Source organism: Coregonus clupeaformis, chromosome 1 (genome assembly GCF_020615455.1).
Source record: "Coregonus clupeaformis isolate EN_2021a chromosome 1, ASM2061545v1, whole genome shotgun sequence".
In the NCBI taxonomy this organism is placed as follows: Eukaryota; Metazoa; Chordata; class Actinopteri; order Salmoniformes; family Salmonidae; genus Coregonus; species Coregonus clupeaformis.
The window spans coordinates 43671740-43696034 of NC_059192.1; the positions used below are offsets into that span (position 1 = coordinate 43671740).

The 24295-nt window shown below is 44.6% G+C and overlaps 1 protein-coding gene across 1 annotated transcript in view; it reads right to left on the minus strand.

The window, feature by feature from the left end:
• LOC121569164 (TATA-binding protein-associated factor 172) overlaps positions 1–24295 on the minus strand; it is an 83378-nt gene that overhangs the window by 14533 nt on the left and 44550 nt on the right. The window contains exons 20-27 of the mRNA XM_041879851.2: positions 24048–24224; positions 16712–16955; positions 13161–13345; positions 12918–13074; positions 12081–12190; positions 11444–11645; positions 10832–10980; positions 8030–8182 (exon numbers count right to left, since the gene is read on the minus strand). Of these exons, the coding sequence (XP_041735785.2) occupies positions 8030–8182; positions 10832–10980; positions 11444–11645; positions 12081–12190; positions 12918–13074; positions 13161–13345; positions 16712–16955; positions 24048–24224 (1377 nt within the window). The remainder of the gene's footprint in view (positions 1–8029; positions 8183–10831; positions 10981–11443; positions 11646–12080; positions 12191–12917; positions 13075–13160; positions 13346–16711; positions 16956–24047; positions 24225–24295) is intronic.

Here is a 24295-nt window from a genome sequence, read left to right on the forward strand (position 1 = left end):
GTGAGGTGAGTCTGCTGGATGGATCCTCCAGCTCCATTCTGTGCCATGCTTGGAAACGTCGTTTTCAAGCTTCGACTTCTCCAGCCGGTCCAGAAACATGTAGAGTTCTTTGAGGGCAGGTCTGGCTCCGACAAAGTTTTTTCCAGGATCCGACCACAATTTCCTTGGATGCCCTCTCAGTGCCGTAAATCTTTGGTAGGCTAACAGGAAGCCTTCAGCTGACTGGTCGCTGACAAGGTCTGTGTGCATAGCTCTTGACACCATGCAGCAAAAGACAATTCCCCACACCTTAAGTTTCACCTTCTTTCTCACCTCATCCTTCACTTCATAAGGTCCAAATAAGTCCACTGTGGTGTACTCAAAGGGATTGGCTGGTGTTATTCTCTCCGATGGAAGGTCACTCATGATCTGTTGGCACTCTCCGGGCCTTAAGTTTCCTGCATGTCACACAGTTATCCACGATCTTTTGAGCTAGTTTCCGGCCTCTTACCACCCACGCTTTCCTTCTCATCCGGAGGAGTGTGCCTGCGATGTCTTCATGATTTGTCTTGTGGGCTTCTTGAGCTAGAAGGGAGGATACCCATGACGTGCAGGGCAAGATTGGTACTGCAGTTTTTTCTTCATTAAAGATTTGGAATCTTCCTCCACAGAGCAAGAGTCCAGTGTTTTCCTCTTTGACCACAGCAAGCCTGCTGAGTGTGGTGTCTGGCCAGGTTACATCCTTTTGGGCTGCAAGGAAGAGATCCCTGAGTGCATCTTCACACTCCATGATGGTAAGTGTAGCTTTCTTGATTCTGGACTTGATCTCAAGAGCTGAAGGAATTTCCTTTTTCTTTGGCTTGCTTGTGGTGGTGGTCTTGGCTAGCATTTCTTTCCACCTTGTGGCAGCTCTCCACACCCAGGCAATGACTCTTGTCAACCTGGTTAAACTGCTGAACTTGCTGATGTTAAGGATATTCCCCACTGAATAACCAGAAGGTGGTCTTTGGACTTGGATTTGGTGCCCTCTTCCATTAGGGGCTGCTTTGCAGGTCTTTACCTTTGTCAGAGGTTGGAGATATTGGTATACGTGGAGCATGTTGGATCTTTTTCCCCACCTGCGCTCGGGTCAGTGCTGCTGTAAAACATTTCCTTTGGAGCTTGTTTATGCCTTCTTTGGCATCTGCAGCGACTTCTTTGGCTGACTTTGTCGGCCAATCCTCTACAGGTCGTTTCAGAAACTCTGGGCCGTTCTGCCACACAGAGTTCTCTTTGAGGTCCTCTGGGGTTGCTCCTCTTGTCATGAGGTCAGCAATGTTTTGCTCACCTGGAATCCATCTCCAGTCCTCAACTGATGTGGACTTCTGGATCTCTCCCACTCTGTTTGCAAAAAGGTCTGGTACCCATAACTGTCCCTTTGGATTGCACCCAGCACAGTTTGACTATCTAACAGATGGATCCAACGTCCTACTTGCATCCGACTGTGCTTTTCAATGTATTTCCTGAGTCTTGCAGCGAACACAGCACCACAGACTTCAGCCTTCACTGGTTCTCCCTTTTGGTCAAGTGGTGTAAGCTTGGCTTTGGACTCAACAAGTCGGACCAGGATGCCTTGCTCGGTCTCCCACCTGAAGTATGCCACTGCTCCATAACTCTGGTCGCTCCCATCTGAGAATGTTATTCCCCAGGGTTCTCCAATCCTTTTGACTGGAGTCAGGCTTCTATGGAAGGTAATTTGGTTGAGGTGTCTGTATTCCTCAAACAGGCGGATTGCTTCTCCTCTAAGTTTCTCAGACAGAGGTGTGTCCCATGTGTCTCTTGTTAGAGCTTTGCCTCCAGTTTCTTGGAATGCTTTTCTGACTAAAATGGCTCCTTTCTGTTTGGCAGGTGTTGCAAGGCCTATTGGGTCGTACAAACTAGCTACTTGGCTAAGCAGTTGCCTTCTGGTCAGTGGGTTTGGAGTTTTCATTCTCACTTCATCTCCAACGAGATCTTGACTGATCCTCATCTTCTTTTGTCTCTTTGAGAAGTTTATCGAGGTCATGAGGTACAGTTTGTCTGATTCGACTAAATAACCAACTCCAAGGGCTCTGTTGTCTCCTTCTCTCACTTGGTTGGGGAGGATGAAGACTTCATCTGATGATGTTGGATGTTCTGATGTAGATGTTTGCCTCCCACTTTGGCCTGATCGGACCCACGGCTTGAGGAAGAATCCACCTGCCTTTAGGATTTCTTCGACTTTTTTGGTGGTTCCGTCTAGCTTTTCCAGGTCATTATGGGATGTCAGGATGTCATCTACGTAGGAATCCTCTTCAAGGACCCTCCGTTCCTCTTTCAGATGTGTGAACATGGGCAACTTCGCTGTTTCTCTCATGGCTAGTTGTGCGATACACCCTGCTGGTCGATCGCCCATGTTGACCCTGGTGATGGCATATTCCTCAATGTCCCCATCATCCCCGTCTCTCCAGAGGAATCTATGGAGGTGCATCTCCAGGTCTTCGAGCCACACAGAATTGTACATCTTTTTGATGTCGCCGAGAGCAGCATGGATTCCTCTCCTGAACCTTAGCAGTACCGCTCGAATAGGATTAAGTACATCAGGCCCTTTCAGAAGAAGGTCATTCATGCTGCTTCCTCTAAACCTCTGGCTGCTGTTCCATACCAGTCGGACAGGTGTAGTTATAGAGTGTGGGTTTGGTGCTCTCAAGTGACTGACGTACCATACTGGACCTTTCCAGTCGGCAATGGTCTTTCTAGTGAGTTTCTTTGCTGCCTTCCTTTCCACCATCTCATGAACTTGAGTTGTGTATGCTGCACGCCAATCTGGTTCTCTCTTGAGTTGTTTCTCCGTCCTCAGAAACGTGGCTTCCACTGCGCTTCTGTTGTTGGGCAGGGAACTTGGATCTTCAATCCAAGGGTATTTTGTGTCCCAGTGAGGCTCCTGACTATGCACATCTGACTCCACGTAACTGAGACCTTGCCTGATTATCTCAAGCTCTCTTTCTTCACTAAGAGTCATGTCTTTGCCTCCTGGTTGACAGTTACCACAACGACATCCTCCACACATGGGTTCACAGGCCGCACCAATGCTGTCCCACTTCCACCAGTCCAAGAACTCTTTGCCAATAACAGTGGTTTTAGTTTCAGCTCTAGATTCTTGCATCTCAGCAATTTCTTGATACTTTACTGCTGTGATTCTCATAGATCGTGCAAAATGAGTTTCAGAATTGTGCAGGGCCATGTCCACTACTTCACAGAGGTCTGGATGTGCTCCTCCAACGGTCTTTCCTAAAGGGCTCTCCCACAGGACAAGATCTCCTACTACCTTTACTCTCTGTGGAGCAAGTCTTCCTTCCCGGTGGCTTATGAGAAGCTCAACATGTTCTGGTCTGTGAAGGTCTTCCAGGTTGGTATCGGGAAGAACTTCTTGAGGTGTTGTGCTTTGATTGCTCTGTGAACTTTTGCAATCTCATCCAACCCATAACAGATCAGCTCATGAGCTTTCTCCGTGCCTCTTGGTGTCTTGACTCTCACCTTGAGTAAGTATCTTTTGGTCTTCACCTTCATGGCCATGCCTCCAACTCCATGGACGACTAGTGTGATCCTTTCACTTCGAAGCTTCAGTCTCCTGGCGGCTGTGTGAGTGATGTAGTTGGTGTCTGATGCTAAGTCAATGAGAGTTCCAATTTTCTGCCCTGCGTTAGTAGTTACTTAGAGAAGCATAAGAATAACTGGTAATTCACGTGTGCTTGAGTCCATCCCCCCAGGAAGGCTTCCTCCAGTGCAGTGTGATTTTGCCATGTTGGTGAAAGCATTCCTGAATTTTTCTGCCACGTCCGGGGTGAGCTCACGTATTAATCTCTCTTGCTCCTCTGTGAATGTTTGCCTCCTGGTGCTGGGTTTTTCCACTTTCACGTATTCTTTCCTCTTAGCCCCTTCTTTAAGGCAGAGAAAGAAATGGTGATCCGAGGAGCTTCCTCTTTTGCAGTCTCTGTTTCTGCAAAGGTAAGTGTCCGTACATTCCTCATCCTCTCCATGACATCTGAGGCATCTTCTGCATGCTCCCAGTCTTTCGACAGCATTCAGCTTCTCACTAGGCTTTAGTTCTTTGAACTGCTTACAAAAGAAAATCTTCTCACGGTGCTTTTCATCTCCACACACAACGCATCCTCCCTTTCTCATGGACCTTGTGGAAGCATACCGCTTCTCCGGGTACGTAGCTTTCTTTTCAGGGTTTTCACTTACACCCAACTGGTCTAGTTTCTCCAGTATGTCCTCTTGTGTCTTTAAAAATATTAGAAGGCTGTCGAAGTGATTGTCAGGTGTGACTCCATTTCTTGGGTTGACCATGAATGTCAGCCAGTCTCTCTTCATGTTATCCGGCAGCTTGCTCTCTATGGATCTGATGACAAGGGGATTCTTTATGGCTCCACTGCTTTCGAGCTCCGTGAGGTCATTCAGGGCCTTTTCCACAGCTTGAATCAGGTCAATAACCTTCCTTGGTTGGTGTGACTTTAAAGGAGGGATCCTCTCCAGGTCCTCAATTATCTCCAAAGCAATTGTTGGCTTGTTTCCATACCGGTTTTGGAGTACTCTAAACATGTCTTCAGCACTGTTATATGATGACAGGCGCAGGTCTCTACATATTCTCTCGTCCACACTGTCAAGAAGTTGAAACTTCTTCACCTCCACTGAACCAGTCGGCTCTCCCTGCTTTTGCAGGCTCTCCCAGTCTTTCCTCCATCTGTGGAAATTCCTCCTAAGCCCAGTGAATTTAGGTAGACTGGTTGGTTTTATTCTCACCACTGGTTGTGGGACTGCTCTTGGTTGAAGCTCTGTAGGTCTTCTGTCCTCTTCTGCAATTCTCTGTGCGATGAGGAATTCTGTTATTTTGGCCTCGAGGTTACTGCCGAATATTCTCAGATCTTTTACTCTGCCTTTCAGATCTGCAGTCTCATCGTGTGGGACCCATTTTTCCCAGTCTTTCAGGCTTTCACTTGCATCATGGATTAGCTTCCTCGCTCTTTCCAGCTGTAGTTCATAGCCGTCCCTGTTAATAGCAGTGACGGGGGTTTCTTTGGCTCTGTCACAGGCTTTCTCCGCTTCTTGGATTGCAAAGTCTACCTCCTCTTTACCGTATCTTGGCCAGAGGTTGAATTGGACTGCCTCTCGGATTTCCTCCAATTTCATGTCACACTCTTCAATCGTCCTTTCAAGATCAGCATGCTGGTCCTTGTCGAGCTTGACCTCTTCATCTCCCTTAGTTCCCGCTTCAGCCAGTAGGCCAGCCGCGTAGTCATCATTTGAATCACCGACACTTCTAGCCAGGGAACTGAGCTTGCTGAACTCCTCTTGTAGTTCATGCTTAATCATACCAGCTGCAGCTTTACTCAGGTAGTTCGCTTGTCTGGTGAAAGCAGATTTGGCTAAGGTCCGCTCTTGCTTCAGTTGCTTGACTGTTTTCCCAAAAGTTTCCTTGGCCATGGTGTAGAGTTTCACAGGCAATTCTTCCTTTGCGTCGACAGCTTGACTTCAGCCCTTTGATCCTCGTCCTCACTGCCGCGCTGGTTATCAACTGTCAAGTTCTGCGTTCACATAATGAAGTCTTCACTATTTAATTTAATTAATAATTGTATTGTATGTTACAACCAAACAAAAGGGCATATAGAAGCATGAATTCACAACACATTCTGTCCTACCAGTTGCGTCTTTGGATGATCAGGAGCTGTGGTCATTGGTATCTCTTCTCAGGAATGAGTGAGAGCCAAGTAAGCTTTTACCAAACATTTCGATGCCATGCACATGCACTGCTTGTGGGTGCGCAGGTTAATATGGTCCCCAGAGCACTTCCTGGTGGTTGGTTTCAACAGCTCCGGTTGCATGGTTGCCCCCTGCAGGTTGGGAGTGCTTTGAGCACCCTGGGTGGATTTAGGCTTGAGTGCTCGGTATAGCTTGTAGTCAGGAATTGACACAACAAGCATGTTTTGGATGCTCTGGATCAACGAGTATGACCATATTCAGCAACTTCGCACAGCCATTGAAGAAGACAAAATTCACAATCAACAGCCTGATCAACTTTATGTGAAGGAGATGTGTCGCACTGCATGAGGCAAATGGTGGTCACACCAGATACTGATTGGTTTTCTGATCCACGCCCCTACTTTTTTGAACAGTATCTGTGACCAACAGATGCATATCTGTATTCCCAGTCATGTGAAATTCGTAGATTAGGGCCTAATTAATTTATTTCAATTGACGGATTTCCTTATATGAACTGTAACTCTTCGAAATTGTTGCATTTATATTTGTTCAGTGTACCTAATTATTTATTTAAAACGGTAAATCCCTCTTGATAAACTGGGTAAATCAAGATGACGCCTAGACCTACTTACAATACAGGTGAATGCATATTCAATAAAAAAAAAACTCAATCTACACACAACATCCCACAATGACAAAGCGAAAAACAGTTTTGTTTTTTTGTTTTTTGGGGGGGGGGGGGGGATTTATTAATACAAAAACTGAAATACCTTATTTACATAAGTATTCAGACCCTTTGCTATGAGACTCAAAATTGAGCTCAGGTGCATCCCGTTTCCATTGATCATCCTTGAGCTGTTTCTACAACTTGGAATCCACCTGTGGTAAATTCAATTGATTGGACATGATTTGGAAAGGCACACACACCGGTCTATATAAAGGTCCCACAGTTGACAGTGCATGTCAGAGCAAAAACCATGCCATGAGGTCGAAGGAATTGTCCGTAGAGCTCCGAGACAGGATTGTGTCGAGGCACAGATCTAGGGAAGGGTACCAAAACATTTCTGCAGCATTGAAGGTCCCCAAGAACACAGTAGCCTTCATCATTCTTAAATGGTAGAAGTTTGGAACCACCAAGACTCTTCCTAGAGCTGGCCGCCCGGCCAAACTGAGCAATCGGGGGAGAAGGGCCTTGGTCAGGGAGGTGACCAAGAACCCAATGGTCACTGACAGAGCTCCAGAGTGCCTCTGGAGATGGGAGAACCTTCCAGAAGGACAACCATCTCTGCAGCACCACCAAATCAGGCCTTTATGGTAGAGTGGCCAGATTTACTGAGGAGTGGCATCAAAGGCACGACAGCCTGCTTGGAGTTTGCCAAAAGGCACCTAAAGGACTCTCAGACCACGAGAAACAATATTCTCTGGTCTGATGAAACCAAGATTGAACTCTTTAGCCTGAATGCCAAGCGTCACTTCTGGAAGAAACTAGGCACCGCTAATCACCTAGCCAATACCATGCCTTCGGTGAAGCATGGTGGTGGCAACGTCATGCTGTGGGGATGTTTTTCAGCGGCAGGGACTGGGAGACTAGTCAGGATCAAGGGAAAGATGAAAAGGAGCAAAGTACAGAGAGATGCTTGATGAAAACCTGCTCCAGAGCACTCAGGACCTCAGACTGGGGCGAAGGTTCAACTTCCAACAGGACAACGACCCTAAGCACACAGCCAAGACAACGCAGGAGTAGCTTCGGGACAAGTCTCTGAATGTCCTTGAGTGGGCCAGCCAGTGCCTGGACTTGAACACGAAAATAGCTGTGCAGCAACACTCCCCCATCCAACCTGACAGACCTTGAGAGGATCTGCAGAGAAGAATGGGAGAAACTCCCCAAATACAGGTGTGCCAAGTTTGTAGTGTCAGACTCCAGGCTGTAATCGCTGCCAAAGGTGCTTCAACAAAGTACTGAGTAAAGGGTCTGAATACTAATGTAAATGTTTTTGCTTTGTCATGTGTAGTCCTCCCACTACGACATGTCAGGAAAGCATTCAGATTGAAATAAAAGATCAAGTGCAAGGTGATGAGATTGATGCGCCATTCCAATAAATATGCGCCGGCTGTAGCTTGCAGCAGTTTGACACTGCACCTATAGTCAAGGGCCAATAGCCGATAGGAAAGGGCTAATAGAGGTTCTACTGATTATTGATCCATCTCTAAAACACACATATAGAAACATGTGTAAACAAACACAGAAAAGTAAAAAGATAGACATGTAAACACAGATTTGTAAACACACCTGCTGATACTTGCGGAGCTCGGCCTGGATGGGCACAGGGATCTTGTAGTTCTCCAGCTTCCTGCCGTCAAGCAGCTGCTCCAGAAAGTGACGCTCTCTGGCCTTTTGGCGAATCAGATCGTCCGACATGGTGGGAGGGTCCGGGATACCCGCCTAAAAAAAAAATGAATAAATAGGACTCAAAACTCATACCCTTCTCACACCACTAAGCCGAACCAAGCCCAACTGTACTTCGCTGGCCTGGTTTAGCATCCACCATAGTTGCTGGAACCTTGCTGGAAAGGACAATGAGAAAATAAAATATCTGAGTGCAATATGAATGGGCACAGCACGAGCGTGAAAAGGCTGTAAGATCTCTAAACAAATAATATCAGGTGCAAAAGCCAAGCCTCCTAAATATGAAATATGGGAGTCAACAATGTAAGTCTCGGTATGGAAGGTAATGACATTGAATTGTCCGGTTCTGCAGTGTGCCTGATTCATTACTCCCACTTCATCTCTGACTGAACTGAACAAATGAGCTGACAACACTTAACCGCTGACTGAGAGGTCAAAGTCGCCTTCAATCAAAATGGAAGGAGAACACACATCCTCCAAATGACCATCACATAAAATATAGGATAACAATGAGATATACTGCCTTCTACTGGGCAAAATAGAATTGACCATATTGTGCAGTAGGAAGTAACACTGTAGATCAGGGGTTCTCAAACTTTTTTGGGCCCGGGGACCCCTTTTGTGATAGCAAATTCATCAGGGACAACCTCATAATCAGAACAACTTGAGTGAGATAAAAATAGCATACGAGGTGTTGTACTACGACTTCCAACAGTGTATGGCCGGACCAACCAAGTCTCGGGCCCTGGGATGGAACATTTTAAAGGCCAGCCTCTTGGCATTGTAGAGAGAACTTTGCAATGTTCAAGCAAATTTCCTGCAATTTTACACATTGTGTGTCATGGGGCAGAGATTTTTTGTTGTTGCAACTTCAAAACCAATATCCTGCAATACTACACATTTTGCCACGAGGCACAGATAACACCGCAGTTTTAAAGCTTAAATTACAGAAGTAAAGTGAGTTCAAAAATGTATAATTGGTGGAGTACTGTAGATACCAATATCCCTGTAAACCTCCCAGGCCCATGTTGCCCAGGGTTAAGAAATGATACAGTGCATTTGGAAAGTATTCAGACCCCTAGACTTTTTCCACATTGTTAAGTTAGCCTTATTCTAAAATTGTTTAATTTTTAAATCTACACACAATACCCCAAAACGACAAAGCAAAAACAAGTTTAGAATTTTTTGGCAAATGTATTAAAAATAAAAAACTGAAATACCTTATTTACATAAGTATTCAGACCCTTTGCTATGGCACTCAAAATTGATTTCAGGTGCATTCTGTTTCCATTGATCATCCTTGAGATGTTTCTACAACTTGATTGGAGTCCACATGTGGTAAATTCAATTGATTGGTCCCACAGTTGACAGTGCATGTCAAAAACCAAGCCATGAGGTCGAAGGAATTGTCCGTAGAGCTCAGAGACAGGATTGTGTCAAGGCACAGATCTGGGGAAGGGTACCAAAACAGCACTCCATCAATCAGGCCTTTATGGTAGAGTGGCCAGACAGAAGCCACTCCTCAGTAAAAAGGCACATGACAGCCCGCTTGGAGTTTGCCAAAAGGCACCTAAAAGGACTCTCAAACCATGAGACAAGATTCTCTGGTCTGATAAAACCAAGATTGAACTCTTTGGCGTGAATGCCAAGCGTCACGTCTGGAGGAAACCTGGCACCATCCCTATGGTGAGGCATGGTGGTGGCAGCATCATGCTGTGGGGATGTTTTTCAGCGGCAGGGACTGGGAGACTAGTCAGGATCGAGGGAAAGATGAACGGAGCAAAGTATACAGAGATTATTGATGAAAACCTGCTCCAGAGCGCTCAGGACCTCAGACTGGGGCGAAGGTTCACCTTCCAACAGGACAACTTCCCTATGCACACAGCCAAGACAACGCAGGAGTGGCATCGGGAAAAGTCTCTGAATGTCAATGAGTGGCCCAGCCAGAGCCTGGACTTGAACCCGATCGAACATCTCTGGAGAGACCTGAAAATAGCTGTGCAGCGACGCTCCCCATTAAACCTGACAGAGCTTGAGAGGATCTGCAGAGAACAGGAGAAACTCCCCAAATACAGGTGTACCAAGCTTGTAGCGTCATACCAAAGAAGACTCGAGGCTGTAATCGCTGCCAAAGGTTCTTCAACAAAGTACTGAGTAAAGGGTCTGTATACCTAAGTATTTTAGTTTTTTTATTTTGAATACATTTGCAAACATTTCTAAAAACCTGTTTTTGCTTTGTCATTATGGGGTATTGTGTGTAGATTGAGGAGGGGAAAAAAACGATTGAATCCATTTTAGATTAAGGCTGTAACAAAATGTGGAAAAAGACAAGGGGTCTGAATACTTTCTGAATGCACTGTATACGGCAGATCTAGTGAATGTTTGAAATTGACTACATTGCATTCGGACTGCACAGAATCACCTGGCATGTAGTCCCCTGTAGCTCAGTTGGTAGAGCATGGCATTTGCAACGCCAGGGTTGTGGGTTCATTTCCCACGGGGGGCCAGTATGAAAATGTATGCACTCACTAACTGTAAGTCGCTCTGGATAAGAGCGTCTGCTAAATGACTAAAATGTAAATGTAATCCCAAAAAAGCGAATAACTACTCCTAAATAAATACTTGCTCAAACGAATTTCCTTAAAACATACTGACTGTTCTGTATTGGTTTGTGTGTGTGTATACCTCCAGGGGTAGCAGGCGGATGAGGGTGGCGAAGCACTGCGTGGCCATGAAACGGACACTGTCACTGGGGTCACTCATGCGGCCCAGCACCGGCACTACCAGCAGCACAATGTACGGCACAATGTCCACATCCAACTGCTCCATCACACCTGGGGGGGCCAAGGGGTCAAGGACAACCAACCACACGACAATGACACCCACTCCCCTGGTGTCATTACACCCATAGTGAACCTCAAATACTTTCAGTTACATCAGGTATTGGATGGTCATGGATTCGATTCCCACTGGAGTCACATATGATTAAAGTGTATGCAAAAATGAAAACACGAAGCAAACCAAACTCTTTGGTTCTTTAAATAAATAAATGTGACTCTGGATGACAACATAATGATGTTTGTTTCCAACAGAGCTCTTTTCCTAAATAAGTTAAATCCGCTTTGTGTTTTGTTTCCTTGCCACGATACTAACGAGAATCGCTTATACTGGTATCGTCCCGGCCCTAGATAAAAGTGTCTGCTACATGGCATATAATTTTCCAACCCTATTTATAAAAAATCATATAGTATGTAGTATGGGAACATGTCTAACTGCGTGACAACGTATGAAAGATACAGGCCATGGCCTCGATGGCCCCCTCCTGCTTAGTGCTGTCCTCGATGCACCCCAGCCAGGGAAGCACGCGCTCCAGGAACAGGTGCATGGTCTCCATGGTAGCGATCTTACTGAGCACGCCCACGCAGCGCGCCCCCATGTGACGCACGGCAGTGTATGGATGCTGCAGACAGGTGAACAGGTGGGGCAGGTGCTCCAACAACTGAAATACACAAAGGGGAAGATTTGACCATCAGACAGACAATACAGTAAATGCATTCTTTAGAGACATTACACTCCAAAATCAAAGTTTTCCGATGTTTTCATGTCAAAGTCTTCTGTCGAGAAAAACCCACGTCCCTGGCCACCTGTTTTGTAGATCAATCTACATGGCACAATCCAAACACCAGCACGTTACTCCAGATACCGGTGCTCATCTTCACCATTAATTTGGGCTTGGGGCATATAGTTGGAACTACACAGCAGATGGCAAGGGATGTGGATTCATCTTGACAGACTACTTTTGAAGTCTGAAAACAAGTTTTATAATTTCCCTTTTAAATGAAAACAAGAACTTTGATAAGTCAATCTTCCACTGTGGTTTGGTAGATAGGGTAGGTGGTGTTTCTACTGGGGAGACTCCTGCATGTTCTATTACCAGAGGTTTGAGCTCAGGGGCCATGGCCCCAGCCGTGACCTCCAGGACCTGCAGTGAGTTGACCAGATCCTGGGCCGCAGCATCCCCCCTCTCCATCTGGAGCTTCCAATCTACAACACCACAGAGAAAAATTATATACATCAATATCTCTTCATTGATGACGACACACACAAGAGGTATATGAAGATACCCATCTAGAAGTGGACATGCGGGTAGCAAACAGAAATACATCTGGGTCATGTTCATTAAGCACCAAATGGACTGAAACAGGGAAGGGCTACCTGTACTTGTTCAATAAGAAACGCTCATTTTCAGTTTGCGTTTTGAAAGGTTTTCCTACAGTGATCCCAATGAACATGTCGAAGGCACTGCATCGCAGCGCTTGAGGTGTCACTACAGACCCGGGTTCATTCCCAGGCTGTTTCACAACCAGCCATGACCAGGAGTCCTATAGGGCGGCGCACAATTGGCCCAGCGTTGTTCGGGTTAGGGGAGGGTTTGGCCGGGGGGCTTTACTTGGCTCATCGCGCTCTAGCAACTCCTTGTGGCGGGCCAAGCGCCTGCAGGCTGACTTCGGTCGTCAGTTGAACTGTGTTTCTTCCGACACATAGATGCAGCTGGCTTCTGGGTTAAGCTGGCAGGTGTTAAGGAGCGCGGTTTGGCGGGTCATGTTTCGGAGGACGCATGACTCTACCTTCGCCTCTCCCGAGCCCGTTGGGGAGTTGCAGCGATGAGACAAGATCGCAATTGGATATCACGAAATTGGGGAGAAAAAGGGGGTAAAAGTAAGAGCGTCTGCTAAATTACTAAAATGTCAATCTAATGAGTGTAGCATACCGATGCCTTGGTTGTCCTCCACCACAGCCTTCAGAGGTCCCACCATGGACTCCCACAGGTAGGGCAGTGACCCTGTCAGCTCCTGGCCAAAGTGCCTGGCAACCGTCATCAGCGAGAACTCTGCTCCTCTTCTCTGGACGAGGCATGGTTTTTTATTCTGAAAAAGTCAAAATAAATCATTAAAACACAGTCAACACACAGGTAAATGTTCAGGTAACCGTTTGCTCCCTCTCAGACACCCACCTCATCAGTGTCTGTGGTGATGGTGCTGCCGGGGGGCAGTTCAGTGGTGGGTGTCTTGGGGGTTTTGGGGGTGGGGCCCCTCTTGCTGGTGATGGCAAATGCTGCCCTCTGGTGGCGGTACAGGGTGATGATGCCCTTTGTCTTATTGACCATGTGGTGCATGCATTCTTTCTCCGACACGCCGGCTAGGGAGAGAAAATAAAGTAAGTGTCAGAGGGTTTCATGTAATAGAATATATATTTCTGGCTGCTACTACCTTGTTAAGGTTAAATCTGGGTTGTATTCATCAGGCACCAAATTGAAGAACATTTACTGAAACAGGGTGGGACTACAAGAACAGTTCTTTTCTAAAACCATTATTTGGTCAACAGCAATAATATCCTATGAATCATGTTGATTCCTACTATGAAAGTATCTGCCCGTCCCGGTTTCGCTGTCGGCTGCTGTGTGAGCGAGCCACTCACTCCATCTTCCAACTGTGTGAATGGAGGAGGGAGAGATGCATTCAGATAAGCAAAAGCATATGACCGTTGCTCAAAACGCAATTGAGGGAAAAATAGTTTCCAAACAACTAATCTTCTAGTTACTGAGAGGAGAGTCACAGCTTTTATTTCTCACCTCTCAATATTGAATTCATGGTACCACTTTACAACCGCAGTATGCTATGCAGTATGGTTTTGATGCGCCCACGGAGCAGCGCCGAGCAGAGCGTGCCATTTTCACTGAATAGGCCAACATCAAGTAGGCAAGTAGCCTAGGCCTAGCACCGTTTTGTAGGACATTACATTTACTGATTGATTAATCTATTAGCCTACATGGCTATTGAGCAACAAGACCATATTTAGAGGTAACAAATCTAGCTAAATGTTTAGTTCCCACTTCCTCAGGTGATGAATAATATTACAGGGCTCCAGACTAACATTTCCCATTTTTCCATTTGGTGGCACCCATTTATTTATTTATTTTTACAGCGCCACAGAAGAGACAATTTGTATCATCTTATAAAGTCATTCAGAGTGCTTTATTAAAACGTGTAATATACTACCGAGATGGTATTCAATAAATATGTTGTTTCATCAGGCATTTGGGCTGACAATTAGGCTATTTGTTATATTTTACTGTTAAAATAGAGCTCCAGAATGGTCTGATTTATTAATATTTTTTCAATAGAGCATCTTTATGTGTACAAATATCATAGGCCAATTCACCACCTGAGTAAGTGGAAACTCAAAACACATTAGCTAAAGCACAAACTCTAATACCCACTGCTAGTAGCCATGTATTAAACTAACAGCAAATGTAATGTCCCAAAAAACTTTGCAGTTGTAGCCTACCGCCCAATGAGGCCTATGCAATCGCCAAAGCGCATTTCGCCTGTCTCAAAGCCATATCAAATATCTTGGTTGTAAAATAGTAGTTATTGAGTTCAAAATTTAGAAATAAATTATACCTACAGAAAACAGAGATCCTCCACTCTTCAACTATGTCAATTTGATTTTTAAAACATTATACAAATCAGAACACTTTTTTTCTCCCCGGAGCATTGTTTTTCCCCGGGAAAGGAGAGGGAGAGGCTCGCTCGACACAGCAGCAGGCCCCAGAGAAACAGGTACAGGTGCAGGCAGACACTTTCATTACATGAATCATGAGGATAATGTACTTTACCGTTTGAACAAATCATGGTTTTAGCCTTCTAAAAAATAGGATGTTTTGAGTGAGGTGACCTGTAGAATGTGCAGCTCGCACCAATGCGACCAGACATGTTTTAACTTGCACAGCCAAGTCAAAGGGTCGCAAAATGTGACTAAATGGTTGCAGTCTGGAGCCCTGATATAGCATAGGGCTGGGCCAATAAGCCGATGTACAAAGATGTTCGCAAATTGATCTCTGAAGAGCCAAAAATAAATCTGATCATTCTGGATCCTATTTTGACAGGTTGCACAATAAAATATCAAATCATGATTTACCTGGATATGTTAGATGAAATAGCTTACTTTTTGAATCATAGGCTATACCATCAGTTGTCTTAATTGGCACTGGGGAAAAAACCTGCCATCAGGGCTCTAAATTAACATGTTTCATTGGTAGCACTGGTGCACCTAACATTAAAAAGTTAAGTGCACAACAAAATGTAGTAGCAACAGAAAATACGATTTTCTTTAATCGATTGAGATACAGCCTATATAATTCTAGCTACTTCTGAAGCACGTTGTGCCCTAGAAACTAACATGCAAGCCTGTAAATACAAAATGTTTAATACAAATACCAGTAATTGAAATTAAAAAGATATTGGTTGAATATCAGGTTTCTACATTATGTAAAAGCACTATTTTCCTATTGAGAAGGATTGCATTAAAGATTGTACAGTGTCTCTTTAACAGCATCAAGTTTGTGATGACTACATGAAATACATGTTATTCATTCACTGATCTCCTGAAGAAGATATCCCTTTTCCTTTCTTTCTGTGACCCCAAATGTTTGGATACACTGGTAAAGTTACCAGGTTGTTAGCTAGCTAGCGAGGTAACAAACATGACTGAACAAGTTGTAAAACAAATGCGGCCCACAAGTAGTTTTAGAACAGCCCGTGACATGGTTTATGAATGTAAACCCCCCCCCCCTTCCCCCCAAAAAACACTTGTGCCGCTAATATGGGTCAGAAACAAGCAGTTTCACTATATATTATGGTGCAAGCATGAAGCAAACACATCTGTACAATGGTAGAGTGAAGCCAAATCATTACAACAATTACACATACAGTACCAGTCAAAAGTTTGGACACATTCATTCAAGGGATTTTTTTTTCTTTCTATTTTCTACATTGTAGAATAATAGTGAAGACATCAAAACTATGAAATAACACATATGTAATCATGTAGTAAACAAATAAAAGTGTTAAAGAAATTTTAGTAGCCACCCTTTGCCTTGATGACAGCTTTGCATTTACATACGTATTCAGACCCTATGTCTCTGAATGTCCTTGAGTAGCCCAGCCAGAGCCCAGACTTGAACCTGATCGAACATATGGTAAATAAATGACCATTCAATTCTCTGGCAACAGCTCTGGTGGACATTCCTGCAGTCAGCATGCCAATTGCACGCTCCCTCAACTTCAGACATCTGTGGCGTTGTGTGACAAAACTGCACATTTTAGTGGCCTTTAATTGTCCCCAGCACAAGGTGCACCTGTGTAATGATCATGCTGTTTAATCAGATTCCTGACATGCTACACCTGTCAGGTGGATGGACTATCTTGGCAAAGGAGAAATGCTTACCAACAGGGATGTAAACAAATTGGTACACAAAATTTGAGAGAAATAAGCTTTTTGTGTGTATTGAACATTTCTGGGATCGTTTATTTCAGGGCTTGAAACATGGGACCAACACATTACATGTTGCGAACAAAAATTGGTCGCACTTTAGAGCCCTGCTTGCCGCTACGGTAAGGTATGCCCAACTGTCCATACATTTTTTTGTATTGTTATCAAGCAAAATAGCTAAATTTATCGCAATATGACTGTCTATATCACCCCAGCTCTACCATCCCATACCTTTAGCAGTCTCCTGAGTCGGGGGCACAGGGCAGGCCGAGGAGGGCGTGAGCAGGGGGTCCACGCAGACCGATGAACACAGGTTCTTGACGATCTTGGAATTGGGACATGGCTGCCTACCAGCACACTGCTGCAGCAGCTTGGCAATGAAGGAGGCGGCGTAGCCCTGCACCAGGGTATTCTCTTCCCGCTTAGCCGCCTCCATCAGCGGACGCACTACCGGGTTCAGCTTGTCTGGCAGCGCCTGCAGGTTGGGGTGTGAGAAAACAAAAATTACTGTTTGTTATTGGACTAGAGCAGATAGTCATTGTTTCAGTCCGTTTGGTGCCTAATGAACAGAAGCCAGATTTATAACGTGTTACGTTTCATTTTTCATGATACCATAAACATCTCCGGCAGTGTTTCCGTTAGCCGGTAACAGACGGTTTTTGTCAGATAAAAATGAAAAACCGATAAATACAATTCCAGCCGGTCAATTGGTCGAGAAATAAAAATCTCATTGCGAAATAATGCATTTTTAGCCTGTTCATTTATTGAAATACCAGTCAATGTTGCGCGAGAGATGCTGCTACAGCTCACCAAACAGTTGTTTGTTGCTGCTGGAGTGAAACGTGCTTTAATAAGCCCAATCATTGTGCAACAATTCTAAAGGCAATCGTGTGTAAAAAAGAAACATGGCTATGATTAAAAAGAGGTAGACCTACTATGTCTTTCTCAACTGGTAAATTGAAGCGCGCTTCCCATTCACAATTCAAGTGCATAGGCAACTAAGCAAGCTTCAACGCGTCACACACCACCTTGCAATGAGCTGGAGACAGTATGAATTTTGAAACCATATACAGTGGGGAAAAAAAGTATTTAGTCAGCCACCAGTTGTGCAAGTTATCCCACTTAAAAAGATGAGAGAGGCCTGTAATTTTCATCATAGGTACACGTCAACTATGACAGACAAAATGAGAATTTTTTTTCCTGAAAATCACATTGTAGGATTTTTAATGAATTTATTTGCAAATTATGGTGGAAAATAAGTATTTGGTCAATAACAAAAGTTTCTCAATACTTTGTTATATACCCTTTGTTGGCAATGACACAGGTCAAACGATTTTCTGTAAGTCTTCACAAGGTTTTCACACACTGTTGCTGGTATTTTGGCCCATTCCTCCATGCAGATGTCCTCTAGAGCAGTGATGTTTTGGGGCTGTCGCTGGGCAACATGGACTTTCAACTCCCTCCAAAGATTTTCTATGGGGTTGAGATCTGGAGACTGGCTAGGCCACTCCAGGACCTTGAAATGCTTCTTACGAAGCCACTCCTTCGTTGCCCGGGCGGTGTGTTTGGGATCATTGTCATGCTGAAAGACCCAGCCACGTTTCATCTTCAATGCCCTTGCTGATGGAAGGAGGTTTTCACTCAAAATCTCACGATACATGGCCCCATTCATTCTTTCCTTTACACGGATCAGTCGTCCTGGTCCCTTTGCAGAAAAACAGCCCCAAAGCATGATGTTTCCACCCCCATGCTTCACAGTAGGTATGGTGTTCTTTGGATGCAACTCAGCATTCTTTGTCCTCCAAACACGACGAGTTGAGTGTTTACCAAAAAGTTATATTTTGGTTTCATCTGACATTCTCCCAATCCTCTTCTGGATCATCCAAATGCACTCTAGCAAACTTCAGACGGGCCTGGACATGTACTGGCTTAAGCAGGGGGACACGTCTGGCACTGCAGAATTTGAGTCCCTGGCGGCGTAGTGTGTTACTGATGGTAGGCTTTGTTACTTTGGTCCCAGCTCTCTGCAGGTCATTCACTAGGTCCCCCCGTATGGTTCTGGGATCTTTGCTCACTGTTCTTGTGATCATTTTGACCCCACGGGGTGAGATCTTGCGTGGAGCCCCAGATCGAGGGAGAATATCAGTGGTCTTGTATGTCTTCCATTTCCTAATAATTGGTCCCACAGTTGATTTCTTCAAACCAAGCTGCTTACCTATTGCAGATTCAGTCTTCCCAGCCTGGTGCAGGTCTACAATTTTGTTTCTGGTGTCCTTTGACAGCTCTTTGGTCTTGGCCATAGTGGAGTTTGGAGTGTGACTGTTTGAGGTTGTGGACAGGTGTCTTTTATACTGATAACAAGTTCAAACAGGTGCCATTAATACAGGTAACGAGTGGAGGACAGAGGAGCCTCTTAAAGAAGAAGTTACAGGTCTGTGAGAGCCAGAAATCTTGCTTGTTTGTAGGTGACCAAATACTTATTTTCCATCATAATTTGCAAATAAATTCATAAAAAATCCTACAATGTGATTTTCTGGATTTTTTTTCTCTCAATTTGTCTGTCATAGTTGACGTGTACCTATGATGAAAATTACAGGCCTCTCTCATCTTTTTAAGTGGGAGAACTTGCACAATTGGTGGCTGACTAAATACTTGTTTTCCCCACTGTACTTCATTGTTTGAAACCTGAACGTTTTACTACATATTATGAGGCACGTCTTACCTTTCTTCTAAGTAGCCTAGCCAAAAACTTGCAGGCAATTGTTAAAGACTTCCATATACCATTGAAACAAGTAGCCTTTTTTCCCTCATTCTATTGGTTTTCAAAATCAACTTTCTCTCATTGTCCAGTAGCCAAAAGGCACAATCCTAGTCATATTAGCAACCCATGCTAGTAGTTGCATATTTAGATATCCCCTCTTTCTAAAGGATATTTTCATCAGTCACATGAAACCCCTCACAAATGGTGTTTACCACTAATTGCATTACGTAACGAACATTCGCGCGTAGCCTACTGCCTTGTGCGCATTTCTGCACTTATGTGAAGAAATAGTTTATCAACATTTTAAGCTAAACGTCCTGATCTGTTGCATGAGCCTCATTGCTTTTAAAAAAAGTTTTTTTGGGATATTGCCTAGGCCTACTGGTTGTATGAATTTGGAATCTATCATCCCACAAATGTCCCAGAGTCTGTTCGGAATTTCCTATTTATTTCTCGCACAGAAAGACAAGCTGACCAATAGACTAGGTTAACTTTTCCACTATGGAGTTAGGCTAGTGAGTTTATTTGTTATTCATCTTGTTGGCTGAGGAAAAGTAAATGTGAACAGTTATGCTAACATAGGCGGCGCGTGGGTTTCACGTTTGGAGAAGCACATTTTCACCATTATAATAAAGCATTCCATGCATCCTCACATTTGCAGACTCACGTAAAGGTAGCCTACTGTTCCTAATGTGATTATTTAGGCTAATATAAATCAATCACTGTTCACAAAAAAAAGACTTAAATGCAGTGTGTAGTGGCATAAAGTAGGCAGTCTATATCAAAGGAAAATGTTGGCCTTTTATGAACACATTTCATGCAATTCTACTACAATTTATATGACTGGAGACATTAACAGAACCTATTTTAATACAACTAAATACAGGGTAGCCTACTCTGGGCCTACAAAAAGGAGAGACAAACACAATATGACATCCATCTAACCTGGAGGAGGAAATTATTGGCAAAAAAAGAAAAAAGGGCACTGACCCATTGATAAAGACAGTGAAGGTTTTACTGATAACCTACAAAGCATTATATGGGCTTGCTCCTACCCATCTCTCCGATTTTGTCCGTACAGTGAGGGAAAAAAGTATTTGATCCCCTGCTGATTTTGTATGTTTGCCCACTGACAAAGAAATTATCAGTCTATAATTTTAATGGTAGGTTTATTTGAACAGTGAGAGACAGAATAACAACAAACAAATCCAGAAAAACGCATGTCAAAAATGTTATAAATTGATTTGCATTTTAAATGAGGGAAATAAGTATTTGACCCCTCTGCAAAACATGACTTAGTACTTGGTGGCAAAACCCTTGTTGGCAATCACAGAGGTCAGACGTTTCTTGTAGTTGGCCACCAGGTTTGCACACATCTCAGGAGGGATTTTGTCCCACTCCTCTTTGCAGATCTTCTCCAAGTCATTAAGGTTTCGAGGCTGACGTTTGGCAACTCGAACCTTCAGCTCCCTCCACAGATTTTCTATGGGATTAAGGTCTGGAGACTGGCTAGGCCACTCCAGGACCTTAATGTGCTTCTTCTTGAGCCACTCCTTTGTTGCCATGGCCGTGTGTTTTGGGTCATTGTCATGCTGGAATACCCATCCACGACCCATTTTCAATGCCCTGGCTGAGGGAAGGAGGTTCTCACCCAAGATTTGACAGTACATGGCCCCGTCCATCGTCCCTTTGATGCGGTGAAGTTGTCCTGTCCCCTTAGCAGAAAAATACCCCCAAAGCATAATGTTTCCACCTCCATGTTTGACGGTGGGGATGGTGTTCTTTGGGTCATAGGCAGCATTCCTCCTCCTCCAAACACGGCGAGTTGAGTTGATGCCAAAGAGCTCGATTTTGGTCTCACCTGACAACAACACTTTCACCCAGTTCTCCTCTGAATCATTCAGATGTTCATTGGCAAACTTCAGACGGGCCTGTATATGTGCTTTCTTGAGCAGGGGGACCTTGCGGGCGCTGCAGGATTTCAGTCTTTCACGGCGTAGTGTGTTACCAATTGTTTTCTTGGTGACTATGGTCCCAGCTGCCTTGAGATCATTGACAAGATCCTCCTGTGTAGTTCTGGGCTGATTCCTCACCATTCTCATGATCATTGCAACTCCACGAGGTGAGATCTTGCATGGAGCCCCAGGCAGAGGGAGATTGACAGTTATTTTGTGTTTCTTCCATTTGCGAATAATCACACTAACGGTTGTCACCTTCTCACCAAGCTGCTTGGCGATGGTCTTGTAGCCCATTCCAGCCTTGTGTAGGTCTACAATCTTGTCCCTGACATCCTTGGAGAGCTCTTTGGTCTTGGCCATGGTGGAGAGTTTGGAATCTGATTGATTGATTGCTTCTGTGGACAGGTGTCTTTCATACAGGTAACACGCTGAGATTAGGAGCACTCCCTTTAAGAATGTGCTCCTAATATCAGCTCGTTACCTGTATAAAAAGACAGCTGGGAGCCAGAAATCTTTCTGATTGAGAGGGGGGTCAAATACTTATTTCCCTCATTAAAATGCAAATCAATGTATAACATTTTGACATATGTTTTTCTGGATGTTTTTGTTGTTATTCTGTCTCTCACTGTTCAAATAAACCTAAAATTAAAATCATAGACTGATCATGTCTTTGTCAGTGGGCAAACGTACAAAATCAGCAGGGAATTTCTAAGCAAACAGCTGGAGGCAGGGCTTTCTCAATTTTTATGGAACGGTCTGCCTATCCATGTGAGAGACGCAGACTCGGTCTCAACCTTTAAGTCTTTACTGAAGACTCATCTCTTCAGTAGGTCCTATGATTGAGTGTAGTCTGGCCCAGGGGTGCGAAGGTGAACGGAAAGGCACTGGAGTGACAAACCGCCTTTGCTGTCTCTGCCTGGCCGGTTCCGGTCTCTCCATTGGGATTCTCTGCCTCTGACCCTATTACGGGGGCTGAGTCACTGGCTTACTGGTGCTTTCCATGCCGTCCCTAGGAGGGGTACGTCACTTGAGTGGGTTGAGCCACTGACGTGATCTCCCTGTCCGGTTTGTCGCCCCCTCGGGCTCATGCAGTGGAGGAGATCTTCGTGGGCTATACTCAGCCTTGTCTCAGGGTAGTAGGTTGGTGGTCTGTTGATATCCCTCTGGTGGTGTGGGGGCTGTACTTTGGCAAAGTGGGTGGGGTTATATCCTGCCTGGTTGGCCCTGTCCGGGGGTATCGTCGGACGGGGCCACAGTGTCTCCCGACCCCTCCGTCTCAGCCTCCAGTATCTATGCTGCAATAGTCTATGTGCTGGGGGGCTAGGGTCAGTCTGTTATATGTGGTGTTATTCTCCTGTCTTATCCGGTGTCCTGTGTGAATTTAAGTATGCTCCCTCTAATTCTCTCACTCTCCCTCCCGGAGGACCTGAGCCCTAGGACCATGCCTCAGGACTACCTGGCCTGATGACTCCTTGCTGTCCCCAGTCCACCTGGTCATGCCGCTGCTCCAGTTTCCACTCTTCTGCCTGCGGCTATGGAACCCTGACCTGTTCACCTGACGTGCTACCTTGTCCCAGACCTGCTGTTTTCAACTCTCTCTCTACCGCACCTGCTATTTCAACCTCTAAATGCCCGGCTATGAAAAGCCAAGTGACATTTACTCCTGATGTACTGACCACTGTAATTATTATTTGACCCTGCTGTTAATCTATGAATGTTTGAACATCTTGGAGAAAAATCTGGCCTTAATGGCCACGTACTGTTATAATCTCCACCCGGCACAGCCAGAAGGGGACTGGCCACCCCTCAGAGCCTGGTTCCTCTCTAGGTTTCTGCCTTTCTAGGTTTTTTTTCCTAGCCACCGTGCTTCTACATCTGCATTGCTTGCTGTTTGGGGTTTTAGGCTGGGTTTCTGTATAGCACTTCGACATCTGCTGATGTAAAGAGGGCTTTATAAATACATATAATTAATTGATTGATTGATTGATTGAATATGCACACTTACCAGGGATATGGCCTATGCTCTCCGCTGGTGTCAAGAAGACAGCATACTTTTCACTCAATTAAGTTTAGAATTTTTATAATTAAAAATACATATTGGAAGCCATTTCGCTTTCCAAACATAAGCCGTGATTGTATTTTTAACTATTGCAATATGCCTGTCTGGGTCTCTGCTTTTCACTGACAGTCGCAACTCAACAATAATCTATTTGGTATTTGCTGCGCACTCTGTCCAAATTGCGTGCCCTTCCAACTGTAGGCTATGCGATTTAAAACAATCTACAGCTTTGTTTTTTAAGGAGCTAATGATCCTCCGTGGCCAAATCATGATTTCTGCTGTAGCAGCCTATTGTGAATTATTTTATTTACTTTTGTATAGACAGGAGAAATCTATTTAGGCTATATCATATTGGCAATTTAATTCAATTTACTTTATGGAAAGCTTCCCCAAGCCTTATGGACGCACCGCCTACGTATTCAAACATCTTCAAATTGCTCATCAGAATTCAGTAAGAATGACGCATGCCATTGCATCCGGGTTGCATGTTCTGTTAAGATAAATTACCATAAACTAAATGTGATTTCTGGCATTCTGAGCACTGTGGGTGGAAGCCCTAATCAGGTTGCACAACCAATGCATTTTGATCCGGTAACTGTAATTAAAATGTCCAGTAAATTTAAAATGCTGCCGGTCAAATGTCCGGCGCCACATTTTCCTAACGGAAACATTAAAAAAAAAAAAAATACGCATATGTTATTGATACCAGAAAGCAAAGTATCGATACAGAAATCACGTTGCCAGTATCAGCAGTATTGATGACATCTGTGTCGACACGCCCATCCCTACCTGCAAGTTGACCACGGCGCAGGCGGTGAACATGTGGACGCGCAGGTGCAGCTGCTGCCACTCCACACTGGTCTCGCCCACCGTGGACTGGGCCTGCTGACGCTTGCCATCCAGTGGCTGAAACTGTTTGGACTTCATGTTCAGACCCACGGTGGACTCTGCGAAGATGGTGGTCACCTATAGATGGAGGGAAGAGCAGAGGATGGAGAAGGTGAGTAATAACATTCATGGGTTTGTCATCGTTCTAC